This window comes from Leguminivora glycinivorella, chromosome 19, assembly GCF_023078275.1.
Source record: "Leguminivora glycinivorella isolate SPB_JAAS2020 chromosome 19, LegGlyc_1.1, whole genome shotgun sequence".
NCBI lineage: Eukaryota > Metazoa > Arthropoda > Insecta > Lepidoptera > Tortricidae > Leguminivora > Leguminivora glycinivorella.
In genome coordinates, this window is record NC_062989.1 from 4,771,414 (window position 1) to 4,799,104 (window position 27,691).

The 27,691-nt window shown below is 39.4% G+C and overlaps 2 protein-coding genes across 8 annotated transcripts; one reads left to right on the forward strand and one right to left on the reverse strand.

Moving 5' to 3' along the window:
• Positions 1–1,101: 1,101 nt before the first annotated feature.
• LOC125236467 (gastrula zinc finger protein XlCGF7.1-like) lies at positions 1,102–15,306 on the reverse strand. 6 transcript variants are annotated; one of them, XM_048143279.1, is made up of 10 exons: positions 15,166–15,306; positions 14,237–14,362; positions 11,894–11,969; positions 11,292–11,386; positions 10,245–10,334; positions 7,708–7,826; positions 6,145–6,293; positions 4,775–4,950; positions 4,220–4,270; positions 1,102–2,360 (listed from the first exon to the last, which is right to left on the reverse strand). In XM_048143279.1, the coding sequence occupies exons 1-10, from the start codon at positions 15,199–15,201 to the stop codon at positions 2,295–2,297; spliced, it is 984 nt and encodes a 327-aa protein (XP_047999236.1). In that variant the 5' UTR covers positions 15,202–15,306; the 3' UTR covers positions 1,102–2,294. The 6 variants fall into 6 exon arrangements, with proteins under 6 accessions (XP_047999236.1, XP_047999235.1, XP_047999234.1 ...); XM_048143278.1 differs by having other exon boundaries at positions 11,894–11,978; XM_048143277.1 differs by having other exon boundaries at positions 11,894–12,017.
• A 503-nt stretch (positions 15,307–15,809) lies between these two features.
• Positions 15,810–27,156, forward strand: LOC125236282 (5'-AMP-activated protein kinase catalytic subunit alpha-2). Of its 2 annotated transcripts, XM_048143010.1 has the most exons (8): positions 15,816–16,258; positions 18,462–18,571; positions 19,929–20,124; positions 21,411–21,710; positions 23,500–23,695; positions 24,380–24,503; positions 25,722–25,841; positions 26,505–27,156. In XM_048143010.1, the coding sequence occupies exons 1-8, from the start codon at positions 16,001–16,003 to the stop codon at positions 26,767–26,769; spliced, it is 1,569 nt and encodes a 522-aa protein (XP_047998967.1). In that variant the 5' UTR covers positions 15,816–16,000; the 3' UTR covers positions 26,770–27,156. The 2 variants fall into 2 exon arrangements, with proteins under 2 accessions (XP_047998968.1, XP_047998967.1); XM_048143011.1 differs by lacking the exons at positions 25,722–25,841; positions 26,505–27,156 and adding an exon at positions 25,418–25,684 and having other exon boundaries at positions 15,810–16,258.
• Positions 27,157–27,691: the final 535 nt, after the last annotated feature.

Genomic DNA, 27,691 nt, shown 5'->3' on the forward strand with positions numbered 1-27,691 from the left:
TACCTAATGAAGTGCAACCGAATATATTTTGTTTCACTCTTTTAATAGCTAAAGGGCAATTTTTTTAATTTGTAAGGTTACATTTCATTATAATATAATAATAGCTTTACATTAAATCACATTAATTTTAGATAAAGATATTGTTAAATTTTCACTAAGAGTACAGTAAGCCACAAATGAAAATGGGCATTTTCAGAATTTGGGTCCCCCCAATTAGCATATATTGTTAACAAAAATTAACTCGATGTCAGTTTTGTGACGAAAATTAAGCATAAAATCTGTCTAAAAATGTATTTTTTTTTTCACATTCTGAATGTAGATTATCGCTTAAAGTTTATGTAATTAACACAAAAACAATATTTTTATTAAAATTTCATGCTTAATTATCGCCACAAAACTGACAGTGAGTTAATTTTTGTTAACAACATACGCTAATTGGGGGGCCCTCAAATTCCGAAAATGCTCAAATACAAGGGACACGACAATGTGTTAATAAAAACTTTAAATACTGTCTAACCCCCTTATTCATAAACGTTCACTAAAGTTATCAAGCCGATAAAGTTCGTTTGTCCCTTTCTATCCCACCAATACGTCGGAAAGGGACAAACGAACTTTATCGGCTTGATAACTTTAGTGAACGTTTATGAATAAGGGGGTAAATATTTGATGCAAACTGTACCTTTTTTTATTCCATATTTTCTCAAAGTTAATACAACAGTGCAAATATATTTTTATTTCTACAATGACTAATCAAATCTCATAGTTCTTGATAAGTTATAACACTTCACATAATTAAAATATTTAAAGTGTATTAAAATGTTACAAAAAAAAATAGAATCCTTGATTAACCCATCAAACGCCTTGTTCCAGATCTGTCCCAGACAAGTTAAATTGTAACTAACACACTGAAGGTTATTTTTTTAGAATAGAATAGAATAGAATAGAATAGAATAGAATAGAATAGAATAGAATAGAAACACTTTATTGACAAACTGTGTACAAAAGATAGCAGGTATGTATAATGTATATAGTATAGTCCCAACAGTTACCCGACATGGGCGTGCAATGTATAACTTATATCTACTTATTATCTATTAAAACAGTAGCAAATTTTTGACAACGGCGTTCCAGGGGTTAAGATTCGTAATAATATTTATCAAAATAATTTCACTTTATACGCGTGCTGCACAGAACACTTATTATTAATAATAAACTATTATTAAGTGCATTTTGTATTATTGCATTCACTTCGGCCTATTTTTTTATCAGAAACTAACATGTTGACTTAGCTAAAAGCATTAATAGATATATTTACTTCAAAATAACGCTGACTATACTCACAAATACGAACGTGAAGTTTTCAAAAAGTTGTCAGAAAAAATTAAGAAATTGCACAAAAAATAATCATTGACATTCCCCTTTAAAAAAAATTGGAAAACGTTATTTATGAACAATTAACACATTCATTGCTAGCCGCCAGGCGGGTTCTCTGTTCGTTGGTGTCAGTCAGTAGTCAAGTACAGTCAGAAATAATTATCACGGGCCTGTGTTGCGCACAGTCAAGGTAGTTGTATTGCGACAAAAACCACAAGACATATTTTTAAATCAATAGGCAAGAATTCGATTGATATTCAAATAATGCTACTATATATGTAGTTTAAATTAGATATACCATATAAAGGTACAAATCTAAAAACTGCATGACTTGACTACAGTTTCTATATATATTTACTAACATGATAAAATGGAAGGCCATGTTTAAACATAAAATCAAAAATAAACCCATACAGATCATATGTAAAAGAATTCCCATTAGAGCCATCCCACACTAGCGTCTTTTGAGGGTTTATCCGTTTACGAGGGCGTTTAGCCAACGCTATAGAAAAAGGCGTCAGGCAGTGGCTTATAGAGTTACCCCCTTATTCATAAACGTACTCTAAAGTTGTCAAGCCGATAAAGTTCGTTTGTCCCTCTCTATCACACCAATACGTCGGAAAGGGACAAACGAACTTTATCGGCTTGATAACTTTAGAGTACGTTTATGAATAAAGGGGTTAGAGTCTAAACGCTGATGCTATCGGGACACTATAGTGTGTGGATGCCCTTAAACGCTCTATCTTCATAATATTAGATTTAAAGTTACATTAACGATCATAATTTTTAAGTCTCTTAACGCTAATTTCACGTCCAAAATAAGTACCATTGCGTAACGGTGTCACGTCCACTGAGTTACGGACCAACCAGCGATCTGTCCACTCGTCAGAACAAAGTCCACTGTGTTACACTTTTGTAGTTCACTGGAATAAACTCTGCACTTTTAGTTTTGGCAGAAATTGAGATTCCTCCTTTATGATTTTTACCTGCAATTAAATAATAGCAGGGTTATTATAATACATACTCATTATTAAATTCATCATCCACTAGGCTGTACTTAAACTTAAATTACCCATAAGGTACAGCGGGGCAAATCTCAACTGATGGCAAATGTAACTGGTCCAGTTTTTCCATGTTTTACAATGTTTGCATTATTAAATAGTGTCCACCGGTTATATATCGAGGGTTTACTGGTGAAACCCGATAAGTTAAGCAAACTGGTTTTTGAAATTCGAACTATGTATGTGCAATTTCCACAATGTGGTCATTTCAAGGTTATCTCGATTCATCGGGTTTCACCAGTAAACCCTCGATATGGTAGGCGTGTTCAGTGGATACATGTAGAACTCAACAACATAGTGTAATCCATACTAATTCCATACTAATATTATAAATGCGAAAGTAACTCTGTCTGTCTGTCTGTCTGTTACGTTTTCCCGCTTAAACCACGCAACCGATTTTGATGAAATTTGGAACAGACAATCTTTAGACCTTGAGACAGAACATAGGCTACTTTTTATTTCGAAAAAAAGGGATGAAGGGGTTGAAAAAGAGGTTGAAAGTTTGTATGGGATTTCTTAATTTTAAATGATAAAACCATGAAACTTTATATTTTAGCACTTAATAAGAAATCATTAAACATATATTTAAAGTCACATACAGGTCGAACGCGATTAATTAACATTATTTTTACCTTTAAAATAAACATGGTGGGAAATAAACATTAACTAAATGCGGGTAGATTATATTTATTTGTCTACCCCGAACATTTATATAAATTAATATCGGGTAGTTTTGTGTTGTTTACATCTCCGGTGACAATTTGCTGGGACGTCAGTCTTCCGCGACCACGGCCAGTGCAACCTGGCCGAAACGTTGGGAAAAAAGGTAAAAATAATGTTAATTAATCGCGTTCGACCTGTATGTGACTTTAAATATGTGTACAAAGCGCGAGAACTTAGTGTTATATCATTAAACATCTTGTTTTAATGTTTTAATGTTTTAATGTTTATTTGGGCACAAACGGTACATGTTTCTTATAGCTAAAGTAAATACATAATTTATGAACCAATACAGTTGCCACCATGCTTGATAAGGGATAGGGATAGGGATAGCGATAGGGATAGCGATAGGGAAAGCGATAGGGATAGCGATAGGGATAGCGATAGGGATAGCGATAGCGATAGCGTTAGCGTTAGCGATAGCGATACGGATACGGATAATATGGGTATCGTTAGAGGGATACGGATAATCGGTCGGCGGTCTCTTACAATCAATGTGCTCTAAGACGATCGTTGTTTGCTTGCTTGAAGATTACGTTTGCAATAAGTATAAGCAAAATGTAAAAAATTGTAAGGGATAATAGAAAAAAGTACTTTTTACCCACCGATCATAGTGTCGAAATACGGGCTATGTGGGATGTTTATAAAGGTTTCCCCAGCGTATATAGAATTACCTACGCTGTGGTCGATGTGTAATATTTCTACAATCATTGCAAGCAAAAGTATTATGTGCAATCGAAATAATCGCAGATAAATATACCTACAGAGAAACCTACGGTCCCTACGGATCCAAATGAAAATCTTAATGAATACTTTTATTACGCGGGCGAAGCCGCGGGTAAAAGCTAGTAACTAATAATGGAAAAAATTAATCAGTTACAATTGCCTCCCAGTCGAGATTTGCCCCGCTGTACCTTAGTGGAATTGTTGTTATGGGAACTGAGGTCACCGTATGGCTGACCGTGTTTTGTACTGATGGCCCGAACGAACTAAATGGTCATTTTAATTAAAAATTAGACCATATTGGTAACTGGAGAAATGGGTAATTTTTTTCAGGTACTTACATCGTTAAATATTGAATCTTTGAAGTCATCCATAGATTCCACTTTGATTATCTGAAACAAGAAGAGAAATATTTATCTCGATTGGAAAGTGTAGATTTTAAATATGTACACTGCAAAAGGGAGTGTACAAGTTTCTAATGGGTTGGCAACGCGCATGTGCCACTCCTTGAGTTGCAGGCGTCCATAGGTTACGGTTGCATAGGTTGTTGCGCAGGTCTCGCGACGCGTACGCGGGTACTCAGTGAGACACGTGACTGTAGCTACACACCATGTGACGTCATTACAATCAGTAGCTGCAGCAACTAATCTTGGGAGCTCGTCTTGTGGTACCGACTTAAGAGTCAGGGTAGGTTGTGCGAGTCTGGCGGCGTGTACGCAACCTCGGATCCAGCTTCGTGCCCAGGGAAGGGTCACGTGGTCAGTGCCCAGGCCCCAGGGGTCACGTGGTCTATTTATATGGCCAACCTCGGCTCCAGAGGGGGTCATAACCCCCATGACCCCCTGGATCCGCGCCTGCGAGCTACACTCCGTGTGACGTCACCAGTAGCAGTTTACCTTGGGCGGTCGTCCTCGCTTGGGCGGCTGCTGTGGCACCGACTCGGTAGCGGGTTGTGCAGGCCTCGCGGCGTGCACGCGGAGCTGGTGCGCGCGGAGTAAGTGCTCGGTGTGTTCGCGCGGGGACGAGAGGCGAGCGCCGCAAGATGAGAACACACATAAGAATGTGCCTTCAGCTGGAAAAATAATTCTTTTTATAGTAAACTAGAGATGGGCCGAATATTCGGTATTCGGCAAGTTTTTCAATGTTCGTATTCGGCCGAATAATTCGGTTCCATTGCCGAATACTTACCGAATAAACAAAGTAAATAACTAATGTATATCTTACGTATTCTATTGGATAATAAGTTCCTATTTTAGTAGCTTTCTACGGAAATACTAAAAAAAGATAATTGCCTATGCGTCAAAATACTCAAAATATAAACACAAAGTTGAAAAAACCGTAATTTAAGAGTTGAGAAGAGTTCAGAGTTGTTTTGTTTTAACTAAGTTTTAGTTAAATCCACTAAATCGTAAGACCATATGTAGTTCGAGTAACATATGTAACCATTATCAATCATTTAATATTTTTAATCTTAACATCCGCTTTAAAATATGGCGTAACCGAATGTTCGGTTCGGTAAGAGCTGAACCGAATGTTCGGCCGAATATTCGTATTCGGCAAAGTCCATATTCGGCCCATCTCTATAGTAAACCATACCAAGTGTCAGTTGAAAACGAGTATTTTTTTTTCTACGGGAAGTCAATTATTCGTGACCATTTTTTTCAATTTACCACTCGATGCTAGCGTATAGACACAGAATATAAATAAAAAATAAAAAAGTGCCGTCTTTCATAATTCTTACCTACATTAACAAACGGACCACACGCGAGTTCTATTGTAGTAGAGTTATACTTTAGAACTGAGAATTAGTATTATCAATTGTAATTTCAATTTGATTTTAAATCTTTTGTAAATGTGTATAGGACGTGTAAAAGTGCCCCTGTGGTTATAGTTGCTGAATAAATGATTTTGATTTTTTGTTTTATTATCGATTGCGCCGAAGGTCGTCGCCACTGAATGGGCATTTTTGCCCTGGGTTGGGCTTTCTTGGAGTGAGCCGCCCCTGTGCGCGTAGCGGAATGCGCAAACTCACGAAACGCTCACGATAATATCTCATACGTAGCTATCTATCTCTATCGCTCTTGCGTATTGGCGCGACAAAGCCAGACTACGTTTCTGCGGCGTTTCGCGTCACAGAAATGCTATTCAGCTACGGGGCCTGGTACGGCCAGCCAAGAAAGCGGTTAAACACTTTTCGACTCTAAACACATAAGGTCGAAAAGTGATAAACCACTTATTCGGCTGACTGTACAGAACAGATACTGACTGTCATCCTCGTGTCCCCGCTGGTCGGGCACGTGCTGCGCCACGTGCGCCACGAGCTGGCGCTCGGTGCTGAAGCGGCGCTCGCACAGCTTGCACGCGTGCCGCGCCGGCGCGCGCGCCGGGCTGCGCGCGCCGTAGTGGGCCGAGCGTCTGGAAATAATATCACTTCAATTAGTAAATAAAGCTGATGATAGTATATCATCCTACACACCTGACACTACTAGGGTTGCAAATACAAAAAAATAAACATTTTTTTTTTCAGAATTATGAAAAAAAAACCGAGCCGTTTTTTTTTTCAGATGAACAAATAATTCGACAATAACGGTTTTTCGTGAGTTGTAACGTGTTTCAATAACAATAACGCACATTTTAATTCGATTACCATTCAGTATACAAACGTTTATTGGGGAATGCCCGATGCGGCGTGCAGCGTGGAGAGGCGGTGGTGTTGCCAACAGTAAATAGTGATGACTACCAATTACAGATTTCGTAAATGTTACTTTTATAAGACCAGAAATTAAAGTTATTTGATTAAATTCGTTTAATAGTTAACATTAATTCTAAAAAAACGCATAAAAGTATTAACTGCTTTGCAAATTTTGAGATTTCGTACTTTAAAAAAAAAACATACTCCAGAAAAAAACTAATTATTTTTCACGGTTTTTTTCATGTTTTTTTTTTTCAAACTAGAAAAAAACCGTTTTTTTGCAACCCTAGACACAACACACTGAACAAACCAATACCATAGGTATAACCGACAGCCCCGTCTGCAGAGCGTGCAGAAGAGAACACCGAACACTTTCTTCTGAAGTGTAAACAGGTAGAAGTATATAGGAACAAGTACTCAGATACGCCGAACATACTGAAAGAGGTATTTAGCGACCTGAAAACACTACTAGGTTTTGTAAAGGAGCTGAGGTGGCTAGAGTATGTTACCTCGTCTATTTCACGCAAAATAGGCACAATGGCTGTCAATTTGCGTAAAATGCCGAATAAAAGTAACTAATGTCATCCTAGCGCCCTTGCGTTTTCAGCCCGTAACAAAACACAAAGAACAAAGTGTTGTGAACGCTGACCGCGGTTCCAGTGCGTCAGCACTTATCTGTCTTCGTTCCTCATACAATGATCCCTGGCAGGCAAGCACGTTCGCGTGATAAACGATACAACGTCAGGCCGTCCTTTCGCACTATTTGTAAGTTTGACGACCGGTCTGGCCTAGCGCGTTGTGACCCTGCCTGCTAAGCCGTGGTCCCGGGTTCTAATCCCGGTAAGGGCATTTATTTGTGTGATGAGCACAGATATTTGTTCCTGAGTCATGGATAATTTCTATGTATTTGTATATTATGTATATTGTTGCCTGGTCCACAACACAAGCCTGTTTGAGCTTACCGTGGGACTCAGTCAATTTGTGTAAGAATGTCCTATAATATTTATTTATTTTGTAAGTGCGATAGCGACGCACCGATGCAATAAAGTTTATCCACCTAGTGCTATACACCCGCTGGACAGCATAGACAATATACACATTGGCGTGTCAGCGCACTGTTATTATTGAGAACCTCACCTGTGTGTGTACATGTGGTTGCGTTGCTCGAACTGTTGCCCGCAGATGGTGCAGTCATAAGTGCTCTCCACGGCGCGACCGCCCAAATGCCGCTTGCGGTGCTGATTCAGATTCGTCACCTGCAAGTAAGGACACATTGATTAAGTTTTTATTTTTATTTTTTAGGGTAATAAACAAAATTTTAACTACAAAACGAAACTGTATTATGTTTTTACTTTTAACTTCTTCTTCTTGTAAAACGGACATAGTCGCATGTAAGCGATAAAAGTTGTTTATTATGCTCTATAGAGTACAAATTAAAATAGTCTATTACGACGACCCTTCCCCAAACCTATCGACGCGGTATCGGCTCTAGCCCACCAAAAACCAAACGTAAAGCACGTAAGGTTTTTCACACTAGAAAAAGCTTACGTGCTGTACTAACGAGCGATTTTTGGTCGGCGAAGGCCTATTCAAAAAGCTAAAGTCGTTGGCCCATCGGCGGAAAGTCGCCAGTCTGTCCGTGTTTTACAGTTTGCACTTCGGAGAGTGTGCTCAAGAGCTACACGAGCTTATTCCACCGTCGCCATTGTACCATCTGACTCTTAGATGCAGGGAAGCCCTTTGCTTCTTCTTTTATTATGCGCACTGCTAAGGAGTGGAATTCCTTGCCGGTGGCTATATTTCCGAACTCATACTTATAACCCGGAAACCTTCAAATCAAGAGTGAACAGGCATCTTCTGGGCGAATTCACTCCATCGTAGGCCACGTCTTCGCCTCTAGTCTGTGGCCAAGAGTAAGCACATTTAAAAATTTTAATAACCGTGTTGATATGTTTGGGACCCCTTACTGACGTTGCAATAACGTCCAAAATCTTCCAGAAAAGCTATCTAACACTCGCCAGGTGTAGGGTTGCATATAGAAAAAAAAACCAAATGTTTTTCAGAAATGTGAAAAAAAAACATGAAAAAAAACCGAGCATCATTGTTTTTTTCTAAATATGGTTTTTTTCAGATGAACAAATAATACGACTATAATGGTTTTTCGTGATTTGTAACATTTCAATAACAATAACGTACATTTTAATTCGATAAACATTCAGTATACAAACGTTAGCGACAACTGCTAACTACAGACTTCGTAAATGTTAGTTTGTTAAAACCAGAAATTAAAATTATTAAATGAAATTCGTTTAATAGTTAACATAAAGTCCGAAAAACCGTATAAAAGTATCAACTACTTTGCAAATTTTGAGATTTAGTACTTTAGGAATAGTACATTACTATAGAGGCCGGGACAAAGGGGGTTGCCGGCCGAAGACATATAGACGGATAGGTCTGAGGCGGGCAACCCCATTTCCCGCCGAGGTATGTATAGTGCTTTTCTCAAACATGGTATGAAATAAATAAAGTCTACTGAAAATAGTAACTTCTTTGGATGGCTGTATCTCCTAAACGGTGCGTCGTAGCGCAAAAATAATCGAATTTTCGTTCCCCTTTGATAGCCCGTATACGCTTATAAAAAACAAAAAGTTAAAAAAAAAAAGAAAAAATTTTTTTTTGTATGAAAACGCACCCAAAATCAAATATTGTCTAGGGCCCGTACCAGTTGCAGTCGGCACGTCTATAAAGCCCCTTATAGTTTTTTTTTTAATTGGCTAAATACCTGGATGTTATGTCACAATTATCTGTGTTTGGAAATTAAAAAACCGGCCAAGAGTGTGTCGGGCCACGCTCAGTGTAGGGTTCCGTAGTTTTCCGTATTTTTCTCAAAAACTACTGAACCTATCAAGTTCAAAACAATTTTCTTAGAAAGTCTTTATAAAGTTCTACTTTTGTGATTTTTTTGATATTTTTTAAACATATGGTTCAAAAGTTAGAGGGGGGGGGGACGCACTTTTTTTTCCTTTAGGAGCGATTATTTTCGAAAATATTAGTATTATCAAAAAACGATCTTAGTAAACCCTTATTCATTTTTAAATACCTATCCAACAATATATCACACGTTAGGGTTGGAATGAAAAAAAAAATCAGCCCCCACTTTACATGTAGGGGGGCTACCCTAATAAAACATTTTTTTCAATTTTTTATTTTTGCACTTTGTTGGCGTGATTGATATACATATTGGTACCAAATTTCAGCTATCTAGTGCTTACAGTTACTGAGATTATCCGCGGACGGACGGACGGACGGACGGACGGACGGACGGACGGACGGACGGACGGACGGACGGACAGACAGACATGGCGAAACTATAAGGGTTCCTAGTTGACTACGGAACCCTAAAAAGAAGACTTTGCCGGCCTTGGCCTGCAAGGTTTGTATGAAATTCCATTATCTATCAATCGTCCTAGCCGCACCTGCAACGTCATACTTCGCTGCCAATTATAAGGCACATAACATCAATATTTCATACCATGTTTGAGAAAAAAAACATACTTCAGAAAAAAATTGTTTTTTTTCAAGCCAGAAAAAAAAAACCGTTTTTTTGCAACCCTAGCCAGGTGAACTTTGAAGAAAATTTGACATATTAGTAAAATTGAGTTATCATAGATTACCTGTGCATAGGCTTTGTTGCAGCCGGGCTCCGGGCACACGAAGGGCCGCTCGCCGGTATGGAGACGCACGTGGTTGTTCAGGTTCGTCACCTGCGAATAAAATCATATACCTATAAGGGACCGTCCACACTCAAGAGACGCATGTCCGCCGACGCGGAACGGATGTCAGCTCCACGCCGCTGAATGTAATTTAGCGCTTTTCTTAATTTGCCACCTACAAACATAGACTACATGCATGCTTGCATAATTTTGCATAAAACCAACGTGACTCAGGGGACCGTAACAATGGCAATAACAGACATGAAAAAGTTGATTCACCCAAATATTAAAATTTTAAAGGTATCTTTTTATATTGTAGGTTAGTGAGTCTTTTATAAATATTCGTTATTCGAAATCTCGGCAACATAGTAACTGGACCATGACTGGTTCAATGGGCTATCATTACATTCATTACCCATTACTCAATCCATTTTGGTTGCAAGTATATTTTGCTAAAGAAATCTAACCTTGAGAATTTCGCACATTTGAAGCTGTTTTAAGTTTTTACTATTATTCTGCTTCAAGATTATTTGTGTCTATATCTGACAAAAACTGTTTCTTAGAAACAGTTTTTTTTTATGAAATACCTACTATTTTAATGTACGAACTAACAACAACAACGTCTTAGCTAACTTTACGCCAATTTGAAAGTATGGACACAGAAATGTCATCTCCATACTTTATCATACTACTTTCCCTGGTCGAAAACAAAAGAAACCTTTTTTTTCGCTGCATCATCTGTTGTGCACATGCTGTATCCGAATTCTCTTATCTTTTTTGTCTACTACATAAGCTACTAAACAAGCAGCATGCCGTTTTTTTTGTTGTAAATTTTGTACCGAATACAAAAAAGGACAAGCTATTGTTTTTCGAAAATGCACTCATTGAAACATAACAACATTTACTATTATCCGAAATCTGAAAAAATCACACGCATTCTAAAGAACGATTCTGATCATGATCAATAAAAAACTTAGATGGACTAAAAAGGTTCTTAAAAAAAGTTACCTGCGTAAAGGCCTTCCCACACTCGTTGCATTTGTACGGGCGCTCGTTGGTATGTATGCGGAGGTGCGCGCGCAGGTTGTTGGACTGGGAGAACGCTGTAAAAAAAAAAAACAAAAAGTAAACCTTTACCGCGCTGAGTTTTTTTTTTGCCTTGTATCCTAGGTTGCAATATCGTGTAGAATTTAGATTTGGACATAGTGTCCGACCAAGAGAAGTCTGCAAAGATTTTAATAGCCCCGCCTCTACAAGGGTTAAGTAAACGTCATAATTTCATCAAAGTTTGACGTTTAAAATAACATCTGCGCTGGCGAGGCTCTGAAAATCATTGCAAACTTATCTTGGATTACGTATAATCAACACAGAGCAAAATGTCTTATCCGTGAACTTTTATTAACAAGAACCAGCTCGGCTACGAGTGACAACAGACGCCGTGGCTGAACCGATTTTTTTTTTAGTTTGAATAGGTAGACGTTAGACCATGATCACACCTGATGGTAAGTGATGATACAGTCTACGGTGGAGCACGCTTACCTATGAGATACCTATTTACTCTTGCTTTAAAGAGATGTATTACAATATTAATCAAAACATAGCCAACATACCTTTATTGCAGTAGGTGCAGACGAACCTCCTCTCAGCTCTATGGTTCCGCAGGTGGTTCTGCAGCTGCGTATTCTTCTGAAACGTCTTGTGGCAAATGCCACACAACAGTGAGCCATTGCCCTCCTGCAACCAGTGATACCCGTTAGCCGGGTCCACACAGAGCGAGGCACGTCGCGAAGCAGTTCTCGCGCACCGTGCTATGTAGACGTGCCTCGACTAAGCGGCAACCCACACTCAGACGACGCACGTCGTAAGACGCGGAACGGACGCCACGCCCGCGTCGCTTGAGGCGCGCGCCGCGTCGCATTGGGCATTTTTTAAATTACACTCTGGCGGCGCGGCGCTGGCGTCCGCTCCGCGTCTTACGACGTGCGTCGCCTGTGTGTAGCTAGTCCCTAAGGCAGTGCGTGTGTGTTGCTCGACTGAGCAACCGGCCTCGGCCAAGGTACGTCTACATTGGACGTTTGCCGCGTCAGCACATTACATCGCGACGTACCTCACTCTGTGTGGACCCGGCTATTTCGGCCGGACATCCAAAACTCGCTGATACTATTGAAAATCTCGTATCTTACGCGGTTATTAGGCTTGATGCGAGTGAGATAGCGCTATTCGTGTTCAGCATAGCATCCGGGCGTAGAACGCTTGCGATCAACGGAATGTAGAAAAGTCTATCGCGTAAGGGCTCATTCACAGGACGCGCAAAGTCGCATGCGATTTTATTTACATCGCGGACTGTTGAGGTTACATCAATTTCATTTGGCCTATCAAATGCTGCATTGTAATGAAACTCGCATGCGAGATTTCGTACCGTGTAAATCAACCCTTAAAACGATCGCGCAATTTAGGGTAGCTCCTACAGGCAACTTTGTCCCTCACATCCATTCTATCAAAAGTTGCGTCGCTACGTGTGCGCACTTTCATACTAGCCGATAGACTGGATGTGAGAGACAAAATTGATGCAGTGACAAAAGTTGCCGGTGGGTGCATACCATTAAGTTTGTTTGAGCGAGTTTAGGTTGTCTTATCTAACAATGTGTTTCATTCTACTGACAATAATTAATAGTTAAACATAAATTATAAATCATAATTGCATAAAGAATAAAAATTCCCATAATACATCAGACAATAATGAGTAAGAATCTTGAAAATGTAAGCAAATTTATTTTCATTTTTGCTGACTTTGACATATAGTTATGAGTGTAGACATAACAAAGTTGAGAGGGTTCTTGGTTAAGTAGCACAACATATTTTATTGAGTATCTGTTGACTTGATGATATTATTTTTGAGTTAGGGATAAATGTTAATTTGTATTGTAGATTGGTTGGTGCTGAATAGAATTACTTTTAGAAATGTTAAAAGACTTGTCTTTTTAACCGACTTAAAAAAAAAAAAAAACATTCAGTCGAATTGAGAACCTCCTCCTTTTTTGAAGTCGGTTAAAAAGGAGGAGGTTCTCAATTCAACTGAATGTTTTTTTTTTTTTTTTTGTATGTATGTTACTCGATATCTCCGAGAATCGTGGACCGATTTTCAAAATTTTTTTTTTGATCGAACCGGTATAACCCCGAGATGGTCCCATTGGCACCAAGTCAGGGTCTGATGATGGGATCCTGGAGAAATCGAGGGAACTCTTCAAATGTTATAGGCACATGTAATGTTTTTAGTCTATTTTAAAGGTACAACAGTATTTACGTCTGATGGTAATAATTTTATGTGGCTGAGCTGATGATGGAAGGTCAACTCCTCAATGGTTAGGAGTTAAAGGATAATTATTTCACTACTGTACATGTATTCGGACTGATACATATAATATCACTAGGAACCACTAAAAATCAACAAATAAATAAACTTTTTAACAAAAAATAAAACCGCCTTCAAAAATAAGCGCGTTACAAAACACGGAGAAACTAAAAAGCCAAAAATAATAAACCTTTCAATTCAGATTTCTTATCGTATTGCAATAATCTAAACATCCAAATTATAAACAAATCAATTATTTTTGGAGTCGGTACCAGCCTGTGTATGGTTGGGTGGGGCAAACAGAAAATAGCAAGGCGACGAATAGGTACCGACTACAAAAATAATTGATTTGTTTATAATTTGGATGTTTAGATTATTGCAATACGATAAGAAATCTGAATTGAAAGGTTTATTATTTTTGGCTTTTTAGTTTCTCCGTGTTTTGTAATGCGCTTATTTTTCATAGAATATTTTTAAAAGTTATTAACTTTTACCGTGACCATACCAAAGACAATTGTTGGCATGATGGTATGGCAACCACCATTACTCTCTCTGAAAATTAATCTTTAGGATTTCTTTCTAAAACTCTTTACCCTCATACCTCAGAGACATCCAACGGGTCTGACGGCTCCTCTATGGTAACATCGTCTTCCATGGTCACCTCCGGCACCAACGGTGAGCACTTGAAGCAGGCATACACTCCTTCTTTGCCAGTCTCAAATAGTTGCTGCAAAAATAATTATACAGGCTATAGTTATGTTACTTTCACTTGGCACATACATTAACTAATTTTGTATATGTATAATTTTGTACTGTTTTCTTTGGACAGATCATCAACATCTAAAAATCAAGATTCTAATTGTAACAAACAAAAACTCAATTAATTCAACACATTTTATTACTTATTTGTATCCAAATTTTCCTTGACAAAAACATTGCAAAGTCATCAAAGTTGTGTATGTATGTGCCATAAAATTAGCTTTTGGAAACTGCAAATTGGTACAAATTAAACTTTCAACTTTTGTGTGCAGGTAAAGGCGATAAATAATACATACAAAAGTTATTAAATAAAAGTTCATAGAAACGTACAAAATCTAGATCAAAAATAAACAACTTAGGAAAAATACTGGGCTAGTTTTTGTTAATACAAGAACCAACCGATTTTGGTTAATATCAACTGCAGCAAGTCACTACCTATTCGTGTTCAGAAAAAAACAAGCCAGTTGTTTTTTATACGGAGTTGAGCCAGACGTAAAAAAACACACGGCCAGGTCAGGAAAAGAAATAAAAAAAAAATGCGCGGCAGGCTCGAGCAGTCGAGCTGTTTTTTTTTTTTGCTTTCATGGTCACAGAGAATTGCATTATATGCGTTTTTAACTCTGCAAAACTGTTAAAACTCACTTATACGTGATAACGGTGAAGCAGAAAGCTCTTCTAAAGGCGTTATTTTTATAACAATCTAAAGAAAACAAAAAAAGAAATAATGGAATAACACAAAAGATCGCATAGAATTCGCAATGAAACACTTACAACAGCGGGCTTATCGCAAATTCCACACTTGTCCATCGTGAAGATGTAAAGTTTCACAGAAATCAAGTAAATAACACATAAAAATCCGAAAATATTGATATTTTACGACAGCTCCTCAAAAAGTAGGCTATGGCAGCGCGAGCCGAGCGGGGAATGAAGGGGGAGGGGCGCTGCGCTGCTCGGCGACGCAGGAGTTGCCAGCCTACAAAGCACTTAAAAGTTTGTATAGTATATTTTATTAAAAATCAATAAATTCTACAAGAAATATACATATTCCATTCAGATTATTAAATATGCAAATATTGTTAATCAGTTTAAAGCAAAAACTTATATTTTGGAAAAAAAACATTACACAAGTACAATGGCTGCTATAATTTTATTCGAGAACGCATTCATAAGACAATGTCATCGAAATGACTTTTAGAGTTTAGAGATCCTTTGGCAAATGCTTTGTATCAATTGTTTGTTTTTTAATTTTTGATATATCTTATGTATTGCCATACATGGTATTTTGTTCAATTTATTAATAATTTTAAGCTGAAAATCTTATTATTCCATATTTCATCGTTTTAGGCTTGGATTACATGAATCAACTCAACATATGCAGAACCACCTTTTTGAATCCCTTTTCAACTTGGCACACGTATTTGTTGACATCTGCGAAGGCTGTCAAAAATTATTCACCTATCTCGTGTTTCCTGGTTATTTTTGTGTAATGTAATTACGTTTCAATTTCAAAACTAGATGTTCTCGCATGCGACTGCTATCGTGATCTTGTGAAAATCAAAGTGGATCGATGTAAGGTTACAGTCACGTAACAGATTGTCTAGTGAAAATGGAGAAGCCTGATAAGCTAGTGGCGAGCGGGGTGCAGCCGATCGTGAAGATCGGGCACTACACCCTGGGCGCCACGCTCGGGGTCGGCACGTTCGGAAAAGTGAAGATCGGCGAACACCAGCTCACGAAGCATAAGGTCGCGGTCAAGATCCTGAACCGACAGAAGATAAAATCACTTGATGTTGTTGGAAAAATCCGTCGTGAGATACAAAATTTGAAGTTATTCCGGCATCCTCATATCATCAAATTGTACCAGGTACTTAATTATCTATTTCAGAGTGATGTAGAAAATTGTGTAAATATGCATAGCCTTTCCGCCTTTCTAAGTCCACCGTTTCAGTCTCTACCTAGTTTGCTTTTAGTGTGGCATAGTAGATGGTTTATAGGTACTTTGGCCTAATAATAGGCCTAATTACTCCAAATATAAACATGAGTCAACTCGGTATTCATTTATGTAGGGTTGCAACCGTGACCTTTTAATGATATTCAAGATAATTTGCATATGTTTTTCTGATGACTACCTTGTTTATTTATATTGCTGAATGTTGTGTCTGGTATATTCAAACACACATACATAAATTCACACCTGCATTCCCATAAGGGGTAGGCAGAGCAGATGAAATCACTCATGTTTCAGTGCTACTTCTAATAATTAAGGGGCTGAAATGAAAGAAAATAAAAGAAAAATTACACTATTTTTACACAAGACCTTGAGGAGGCAAAACCTTGAGGAGGTTTGTGTACCGATGGGGATTGTATTCAGACATATAATAAATGATAATACTAAAGAAAGGACACTTCCCACAAAACCAAACTTTGACAGCATTTCAGGCTCGAGTTGTGTCCCTTCCTAATGCCTGGCATTAAAAATGTTAGTTTTTTAAAAATAAAGTTATGAAATTATATTATTTTTGGTAGCGCATGCCAAGGGGTGTCAAGTTCTGCCAACCCTTATATTTGCTATGTAGCAATGAAAGCTAAACATAGCTGAAATCACCAGATCAGGACTGTGTCTGACAAGTGATTCAAACACAGAATTAGATTTAGATAGAAGAAACAAGTTCATCTATTTGTAATCGCCGCCAGGCGTGTCAGATTTTGTACTGAAGTTGTTACTTGCCTGTGATTTTAAATATGTTTCAGGCCCTTGAGTGTTCATATTTTTTGTGTTGTTGCAATTAAATATCACGTAATGTTCTAATATTTTTGTTGACTTCAACTGTACAAAGATTTACGCCCAAAAGCTGCAAGCTGCGATTATAAACGGAGAACTCAGTGGATTTTACTGAGTTCATTTGACATGCTAACGTAACATATCAACGTTTGCTTGATCTATTGTATATGTGACATCTGTGGATCCAGATTAATATTACATTCACTATTTGCCTTAGTTGCATGGTAGGTACCCAGTTCAAATGTTTAACCTACTACGTGAACTATTCGCATGCATATTTTTATCAATGAGCCTAAGAAAACACATGGAGTGTGCTTGGTAGCTGTCCGAAGCAACTGCAAAGTTACTTAACGTTTTATAAATATGACTCACTTATATTATAGTACTGAGATTTGACATTTTACTGCTATTTAACTATGATAAGGTGCATTAGGATAATTCCGAATGACAGAAATGCTTGGGTAATTTTGAAAGGGGAATCTTGATATGATGGAAATAATGGTGATTTTTATGCGACTTTCGAAATTAGACGACTTTCGGAATGACCAGGGTTCGAGGATATATATCAATGGATATATATCAAGATATATATTGGAATTATCGGATATATATCCAGCTAGGTTCGACGATATATATCAATGGGACGTAGTTACGCAATAACGTTCCAATCCATCTGAAATTGTCATTGAAATTAAAGATTTTTGTTTTTTATACAAGGTCTAAAACTTAATGACAATTTCATGTGGATTGGAACGTTAATGCGTAACTTTAAAAAAAGATATATATCGGATATTTATATTCATAAATTATTTATGAATATAAATATCTGATATATATCTTTTTTTTAATAAATATTTCAATACAAAAATGGTTTTGAAAAATGTTTACATTATTAAAAAACTTGTCTTTTAAGTTTGTTACTGTTTTTCTACAAAATTTTATGTTTTTTAGTACATTTTTCCTTATCTAAAGTAGTATTCATAAATAACGCAACAAAAAATGAAATGCCTTCCATACAAAATGGATATATATCAAAGTTGATATATAAACGATATATATCATAAATATCCGATATTTATTATAAATATCGGATATTTTCGAACCCTGGGAATTACCCTAATGCACCTTAATTGTAATTCCAATGTTTTCCTTCACTAAGGTGAATGTAATAAAATTCACATAGACTTGTACAGAAACTGTACTAGAGAGGCACGCCGCGAAGCAATTTCCTCGCGCGGCAAACGTACTATGTATATGTAGACGTGCCAGATTTTCTGGATTCCAGGTGATCTCAACTCCGACAGACATCTTCATGATAATGGAGTATGTGTCTGGTGGAGAGCTGTTTGACTACATAGTGAAACGCGGCAAGCTGCAGGAGCATGAAGCGCGCAGGTAAGTGCATAGTTGAATATTTTACATTACGGCCACACCTCTTACATTTTACAATGACGATCAAATATATGAGGGTCAATCAACTTTTTCCCCTCACTAGCTCGGAAACACGTGTTTTGTCCTTTAATACCAGCGGGTAAAAACGCATTTTATCCACTAGAGGATAAAGTAATTTGACCTTGAATAGAGGCAAATTTTCTGCTTTAAAATTGATAAAAGTGGGTTAATCTAGTGATGAAGATGTTTTACCACCTGTGGAACTACTGGAAGCAGTGATAAACGCGTTTTTTGCGTTGTACTTTCCTCGCTATAGTGAGGGGAAAAGTTTTGTGTTACACACGAGTGCAAATGTATTTTAATTCTCGTGTGTTGCAAAACTCGCAAGCTCAGGATTCTGCGCTTCAGGACTCGCTTCGCTCGTGGTTCAACTATAGAATCCTTTCACTTGCTCGTTTTTCAATTCCACACTCGGCGTTAAAATACAACTTTGCACTCTTGTATAACAAATAACTATTTCTTGCCTGTCATTGCCATGGTCACGGTCCCCTGAGTCGCGGTGGTTTTATACAAAATTATGCTACTTAAACTATGCAAACATGCATTTTTCTGGTGTTAACAAGCCCTTTCCTTAATTTGCCACCTACAAACATGGACTAGATGCATGCTTGGATAATTTCAGCAGCATAATTTTGCATAAAACCAGCGTGGCTCAAGGGACCGTAACCATGGCAATAACAGGCAAGAAAAAGTTGATTCATCCATGAAAGAAGCGTGTTCCTTACGCACACAGTCTAAGCTCGTGTAGGGAAACGCGTACCATGCTTGTATGAGTGAGATGAGACCGGTCGACTGGTCGCGTTCTTGACAGGCGGTAACTGTGAGGTAACCGAGAGCGGGTGGGCGGCACTTTCAACAGGAAGCTGGGAGTGGCTATACTGTATGATAGTACTATACTGTGCTATACACACAAATAGTCAAACTGACCGGCATACATAGAAAAACTATAAACCAAAACCAACTTTGGCTATAGCCATATAGCCCATAGGAGTACTTTGCACTTCGAAAACTGAGACACATATTAGTTGACATAGTGCAGTAAAAATGTATGATTTTCATCTTTCCAGATTTTGTAATAAGTTCAAATATATCAAAATGAGGGCTAAGTCTAATCTGTCGTAAATGCAGAGCCCCGTCAAGTACTGGGGGTCGCCGCCGTTCGAACATCAACTAATCTAAGCGGCGCTAAAAATCGTCATTTTTTAGTTTTTGCTTTCTCGAAAATATGTTAAATCGCATAAATGCAATATCAAAATGCAAAAAATTATGATAATCCTGAAAATACTGTTATTCTTTGCAGATTCTTTCAACAGATAATTTCCGGTGTGGACTACTGTCATCGACACATGATCGTCCACCGGGATTTGAAACCAGAGAACCTGTTGCTAGACCACAACATGCACGTTAAGATCGCGGATTTCGGTCTCTCCAACATGATGATGGACGGAGAGTTCTTGAGGACCTCCTGTGGGTCGCCAAACTATGCTGCTCCTGAGGTAAGAGAGAGCAGATCTCTTTTTTTTAATCCCCGACGCAAAAACGACGAGGTGTTATAAGTTTGACGTGTCTATCTGTCAAATCAAAATCAAATCAAAAATCAAAAATATTTTATTGTATAAATATGGGTACATAAAGATCTTAGGTAATGTTGTTTCGTTTCGCCATATCTTGCCTTACAAAAGCGTACAATATCTGTCTGTCTGTTTGTTTGTTTGTTTGTTTGTCTGTCTGTCTGTGGCATCGTAGCTCCCGAACGGATGAACCGATTTAGATTTAGTTTTTTTTTGTCTGAAAGCTGAGTTAGTCGGGAGTGTTCTTAGCCATTTTTCATGAAAATCGGTCTACTATGTCGAAGCCGGGGGTTTTTTTCAAAATTTTAATTTTGTGGTTAGGTTATTGTACTAGACTATATACACCGTGAAATTTTAGTGGTTGTTTTCCTGCGGCAGGCGATTCGGTATCGGTAGTACTTTCGAACTATAATAATCAATTTTAAAAATAACTTGTTTTTAAAAAAAAAACACATTTTTTATCCCAAACAAATAGTAACACACTAAAACTGCAAGTAGATGACAGTTCGCGAAATTGTAAACAAATAAGCACATGTTACTTTTTAAAACTATTGTGTGCATCGCAAAGTATGCTTTACTGTTTGCCAATAAAATTGATATTTACTTAGAGACCCATCACGATTAACAGTTGAACTAAAACCTTTTTATTAGTTTGATCTTGCCATTACGTTGTGTCAAGTTTGGCTATTCGAATGGTGGAGTGGAGTCCTCCATGTTGTATCTGACAACGGCGACCTTTACAACTTTTTCTGATGAGCATGTATCATTCTCCTTGCATTATCCCGGCATTTGCCGCGGCTCATGGAGCCTGGGGTCCGCTGTGACAACTAATCCCAAGATTTGGCGTAGGCACTACTTTTACGAACACGACTGCCATCTGACCTTCCAACCTAAAGGGTAACTAGGCCTTATTGGAATTCCGTCCGGTTTCCTCACGATGTTTTGCGGCTGGTAAATATCAAATGAAATTTCGCACATAAGTTCCGAAAAACTCATTGGTACGAGCCGGGGTTCTAACCCGCGACCTCCGGATTGAAAGTCGCACGCTCTTACCGCTAGGCCACCAGCGCTTCTTCTGAGCACGTTATATGGCTCGGAAAACCGAACTTGCATATGCATATGTGTAGGACGGTTTAGGACTGTCACTGAGGAAAATTTACGGTATTATGTTCAGCTAATGCGTTCAAATAGTACTCCTTTTACTACCACAGGTGATATCCGGCAAGCTCTACGCGGGCCCAGAAGTCGATGTGTGGTCCTGTGGTGTTATCCTCTACGCTCTTCTCTGCGGAACCCTTCCCTTCGATGACGAGCACGTCCCAACCCTCTTCCGGAAGATCAAGTCTGGCATCTTTCCCATCCCGGAGTATCTGAACAAGAGTGTGGTCAGCCTGCTGTGTACGATGCTGCAGGTGGACCCGATGAAGAGAGCCAGCATTGAGGATGTGAAAAAACATGAGTGGTTCCAGAAGGAACTGCCGGGGTACCTGTTCCCGTCACCGGTAGAGCAGGTTAGAACCTTGTGTTACTGTAGATCTAGTTTATTTTCCCCGTCCCGGAGTAGCAAACAAGAGTGTGGTCAGCCTGCTGCACAGAGAACCTCCTATAGAGTAGCATTCTTGTATATTTTGTTCGCGATACGAGTCACCAGTGCCAGGGGTGCGAGGAGCGGGCGGGGAATGTGTTAAGCGCGCTGTGATTGGCCGTTTCAAGGACGGCGGGCAGTCGCGCCAGATGAAAGGGACTGTCCCTCTACTGACGCGTAAGTGGCCAATGTAAGTTGACCTATGCCGGCTCTGAATAAATTATAAATATGACTTTTATGTGGAATGTAATGACGTCTGTTTTTAAATTTGAGCTTCTTGTTACCTTTCCACACCATTTCACACTACAGGTGGACATCTTTAAGACATTAAAATACCCTTTTTCAATTTTTTTACTGCGAAAAACACGCGCTGCTTTCGGGTCTGTTACTTGGTCGCTACTGATCGGGCACGGCGAGCGCCGGCGCTTATATCAGTGCAAATACTAGGAAGGCTGGCGACCGCGAGTCGTCTTGTAATGGATGTCTATAGGGGTTGGTCTGTGGCCTGCTGTGTACAATGCTGCAAGTTGACCCGCTGAAGAGAGCGAGCATTGAGGATGTGAAGAAACATGAGTGGTTCCAGAAGGAACTGCCGGGGTACCTGTTCCCCTCACCGGTAGAGCAGGTTAGAACCTTGTGTTACTGTAGATCTAGTTTATCTTCCCCTTCCCGGAGTAGCAAACGAGTGTGGTCAGCCTGCTGTGTACAATGCTGCAAGTTGAACCGCTGAAGAGAGCGAGCATTGAGGATGTGAAGAAACATGAGTGGTTCCAGAAGGAAATGCCGGGGTATTTGTTCCCCTCACCAGTTGAGCAGGTAGATCAAGATAGTGTAGTAAATATGTATGTCATTTTAACTATAAAACTCCCGTGAGACTCAAACATATTTAAAATATTTTAAGCGGGTTACTCACGTGTTAAGTAATTATAACGTTTGACTTGTTTCGATCCATTTCCGAGGAGCTTTCTCGCATACGCGTCGCATCGCGCTCTCGACACGTAAAGGCGAGGTCGCTACTCTTGAGAAAAATCCTCGGAAATGGATCGAAACATGTCGAACGTTATATCGACTTAAGACGTGAGTGACCCGCTTAAAATATTTTTAAATATGTATGTAAGCATTGTCTTTGTCAATAAAATCAAATGTTTTCCTCGCACAATAGGTTCACAGTTGCGGAATTTAGAGATTTCATTTGTATGGCTGGGCCATAGGAGGCTGCTGGCTTGATTATTACCTAATATTTGTTTTCTAAGAGACTCCCGTGAAAGTCGAAAAATTATATCTTATTTATTTTGTTTATTATTTATACTTATTCTAAACCATAGGTTCCCAAAGTTCACTGGGCCCTGATCCATCCCGTCTAACAAAAAATGGAAAATGCTACTAGGGAACAAATCAAATTATTTTATTGAATATTTTTTGATTTGTTCATTTTTTCCTTTCGTGTATGATATCTATTTCAATTTATAATTTATATAATAGTAGTGTGACTACTTGAAAAAAAAGAACAAATCAAAACATATTCAATAAAATAATTTGATTTGTTCCCTAGTTGTGTAGATGGCAGCACCATCTCTCTCGCTATACCGTAATCCTCTAAATGATTCATATAGCAGGTGCAAGCACAAATTTGGGCCTTGTCGTGTTTTCTTTCTTGTATGATATCTATTTCAATTTAAAATGGAAAATGTTCTAAACCCCAGTTGTCTCCACAGGACAGCAGCGTCATCGACACAGAAGCCATAACCGAAGTGTGCGATAAGTTCGGCGTGAAGGAACACGAGGTCCACAACGCGCTGCTGAGCGGGGACCCTCACGACCAACTCGCTATCGCCTATCACTTGGTCATAGACAACAAGCGGATCGCCGATGAGGCGGCTAAAGCGGAGATCAAGGACTTTTACGTCGCCAGTGAGTATCATTGTTATAAGAGAAGTCCACAACGCTCTGCTAAGCGGAGATTCGCGCGACCAACTCGCTATCGCCTATCACTTGGTCATAGACAACAAGCGGATCGCCGATGAGGCGGCTAAAGCGGAGGTCAAGGACTTTTACGTCGCCAGTGAGTGTCATTGTTATAAGAGACGTCCACAACGCTCTGCTAAGCGGAGATTCGCGCGACCAACTCGCTATCGCCTATCACTTGGTCATAGACAACAAGCGGATCGCCGATGAGGCGGCTAAAGCGGAGGTCAAGGACTTTTACGTCGCCAGTGAGTGTCATTGTTATAAGAGACGTCCACAACGCTCTGCTAAGCGGAGATTCGCGCGACCAACTCGCTATCGCCTATCACTTGGTCATAGACAACAAGCGGATCGCCGATGAGGCGGCTAAAGCGGAGATCAAGGACTTTTACGTCGCCAGTGAGTATCATTGTTATAAGAAAAGTCCACAACGCTCTGCTAAGCGGAGATCCGCGCGACCAACTCGCTATCGCCTATCACTTGGTCATAGACAACAAGCGGATCGCCGAAGAGGCGGCTAAAGCGGAGATCAAGGACTTCTATGTTGCTAGTCAGTATCATAACTAGAAGACTACAAGGCACTAAGCGGAGATCTTTGATATGAAAGTAACAAGTGACGTATGTTCGTAGGTAACTCGCCGCCGGCCGTGACCGAGAGCGGGCGTCCACACCCAGAGAGGATCGCTCCGCTGCGCGACAAGACCTCGCCTGTACAGCCGCAGCAGGACAAGGCCCGCGGTACTCCCGTCAAGAGGTGTGTATGATACTTAACCCTTTACCGCATATTGTTCCATATATGGCCGTTATAAATTCTACGCTACGGACAACTATTTGAGTCCAAATTATCTAAATAAGCGGTAAAAGGTTAAATATAGCATGAAACTCGACGTTGTGTCGAAAAGCTTCTGTCAGTCCCGAACGGGACTACGATTTGAGCATATGGGTATCGTGTAGGGATGTACCGATTTGCGCCGACTAGGCCGACTACCGACTAGTCGGCGCTTGGGTGGCCGATTAGTCGACCGACTAGTCGGCTAGTCGGCCAGAATATAATTTTCGACTGATTTATCAGAATTTTTGAATGAGATTGGTCCTTTGTTGGCGCTTTTCATTATTTCTTAAACAACAACCAATATTCAACCATTCTCATTGACCTTTGAACGAGGTCAATGAGAATATTTATATACAATTTCCATTTTTAACAAACGGTTTGGCGTAACGAATAGGTTCATAATACAAGAATATCAGTTGTTAATTTATATTTGTACTGTTTTTCTATAAGTTATAATGTGCCGACTAATCGGCCTTTTTTGCCGACTAATCGCCGACTACAAATGTGACCGGATAGTCGGCTTTCCCGACTAGTCGGTACATCCCTAGTATCGTGGCCTTTATGCACTTAATCCTTTGACCGCCAAAGACCTCAATTGAGACACAACTGAAGCCCACCAATAAACCTTTGCTTCATGCATTCTCACAAGTTTCATAACATAATGATACAGACGTATTGCGAAATGATTTTCCTTCGTATTTTTACGGAAACGTACGAACGTATCATCCTATTTCAGTCAGTCTCAGTACAAGAAATATTGACATTGACTGAACTAGGACGACAAATCGACGACAACAATGTATAGGGTACAATCAGCATTTTGTTTTTTTTTTCAGAAAATTGCACCTTACCCACCAACGTACTATCTGCTACAAGAAAAAATCGCAGATAGCACCTTGTACGTTGTTGTCGTCGAAATAAGAAAGTTACGAAGGATAAACATTTCGCACTACATTATGATAACCAACACCAAGCACGATAGGAGTGGAGTTCTAAGGATTCTAGACTTTTTTTTAGCACGTCTGTGGCCAGCAGGCACAAGTCTTGCCTGATGACAACAGCGTACTGTCGCCTGATGACAAAAGCAAGATATCACCTGTCTCCCTCAATATTTACTTAAACGGAGATTCTTTTTTACAGAGCGAAATGGCATTTGGGCATCCGTTCCCAAAGCAAGCCCAACGATATCATGCTTGAAGTGTTCCGCGCCATGAAAGCGCTCGACTACGAGTGGAAGGTCATTAACCCCTACCATGTCAGGTGAGTTGAACATTTTTGGACACCTATCAAATAAATAAATATCATAGGACATTCTTACACAGATTAAGTGAGAAATGTACGACATACGGGTTTTTACTAGGGATGTACCGACTATTGATTTGGCCGACTACCGACTAATCGGCGCTTGGTTGGCCGATTAGTCGTCCGACTAGACGACGACATTATTTTCGACCAAATTCACATTTTGAATGTCATTTTCGGTCCTTCGCTCTCGCTTTTCATGGTTTTTTTTGCAGGTTCAAAGGTTCATGACAATATTTATATATAATATTTATTTTCCATTTGTAACAACCGGCTTGCTTAGTATTTTGCCTATGAAATCGATAATCGTAGAAAATTTATTTGTGATAATTTAGTTTTGTACTGTTTTTCAATCACTAATAAAGTGCCGACTAATCGGCCTTTTTTTGCCGACTACAAATGTGGCCGGATAGTCGGCTTTCCCGACTAGTCGGTACATCCCTAGTTTTTACATTTGCTTCCTAGTCTGTCATTTAATATAGGTTTATTAAATGTGGTTGATGCAACTGGCCCTTAATCGTTTAAATGCAAAAATACAGGAAAGGTTCAAGTTATTTCCGTTCCTTTCATTAAAACTTCCACTTTATATTTATATCTATTACCATTATTAAATACTTCCAGAGTCCGCACCCTAAACAAAATGACAACGAAACACGTGAAGATGTCCCTCCAGCTCTACCAAGTGGACTACAAGTCGTACCTCCTCGACTTCAAGTCTCTCTCGGGCGAGAAGGAGGACTGTGACGAAGACCTGGCCTCCCCCATGGCGCCGCCGCCACCCATGGCGCCGCCGTCCGCGAGTCTGCAGAGCCTGCAGCCGCAGGGACACCACACTATGGAGTTCTTTGAGATGTGTGCAGCCCTCATTATACAGCTAGCCAGATAAATGTGCTAGTTTAACCTTTTCCACGCCAAAAACGAATTGACACAGGATCTATGCCAATGACCAATTAATCCCTGGAATGCCGTTGTCAAAAATTACCTACTGAATTAATAACCTTCAATTTGTTAATTAATGTTTGAATTGTCTGGAACAGATCTGGAACAAGGCGTTTGAGAGGTTAATCCGTCACAGACCACAGAACAACATAGACTTATGTGCATAAAGTTAAAATTCATTATTGACATTACGGTGACAGCGTTTGTGTTTAAAATCGCGTCGAAAAGGTTAAGAGTGTATTGCATCACGGTCCTTATCTGTCATGCAGCTTGGAGCTAATAAGTTACAGTTCATACCAATTTTCTCAATATAGAGCAAACATATTTTTTCAAAGTGTATCGCTTTTTAATCATCGCTAAACTAGTCTATACAAACAAATTACAAAATTAATTATTTATTTATTTATTATGGTTAACAGCATTTGTTTGAAAAATTATTAAATTGATATCATACGCCAGCGTCACGCTACGCTTACGTCAGCGTTCATACGCTAGCGTCACCGGCCGGCAGCCAGCAGCTGACCGGGTCAGCACGCCTTCTAAGAAATGTGAATCACGGGCTCTCTTTAAGGAGAAGTCCTCCCGCACCAATGTAGATACGGAGGGATTCACATTGGTGGAAAGGAAAAGCAAGGCGCGTAGGGCGCCTCGTAAGACTGTGAGTGGCACTGCGGATCCGGTTAATTCTGGTCTTCGGGTCGCCACACCAAGTAAGCCGCTCTACGTGTCTCGCCTGCATTACTCCGCCGTGGCCGACGAAGTGGTGGAGTACGTTCGCCGGAAGACTGGCTTCACGCTGAGGGTGCAGCAGCTGCAGTCGCGCCGCTACGTGCACTTCAGCTCGTTTGTTGTGCGCGTGCCGCGGCCGC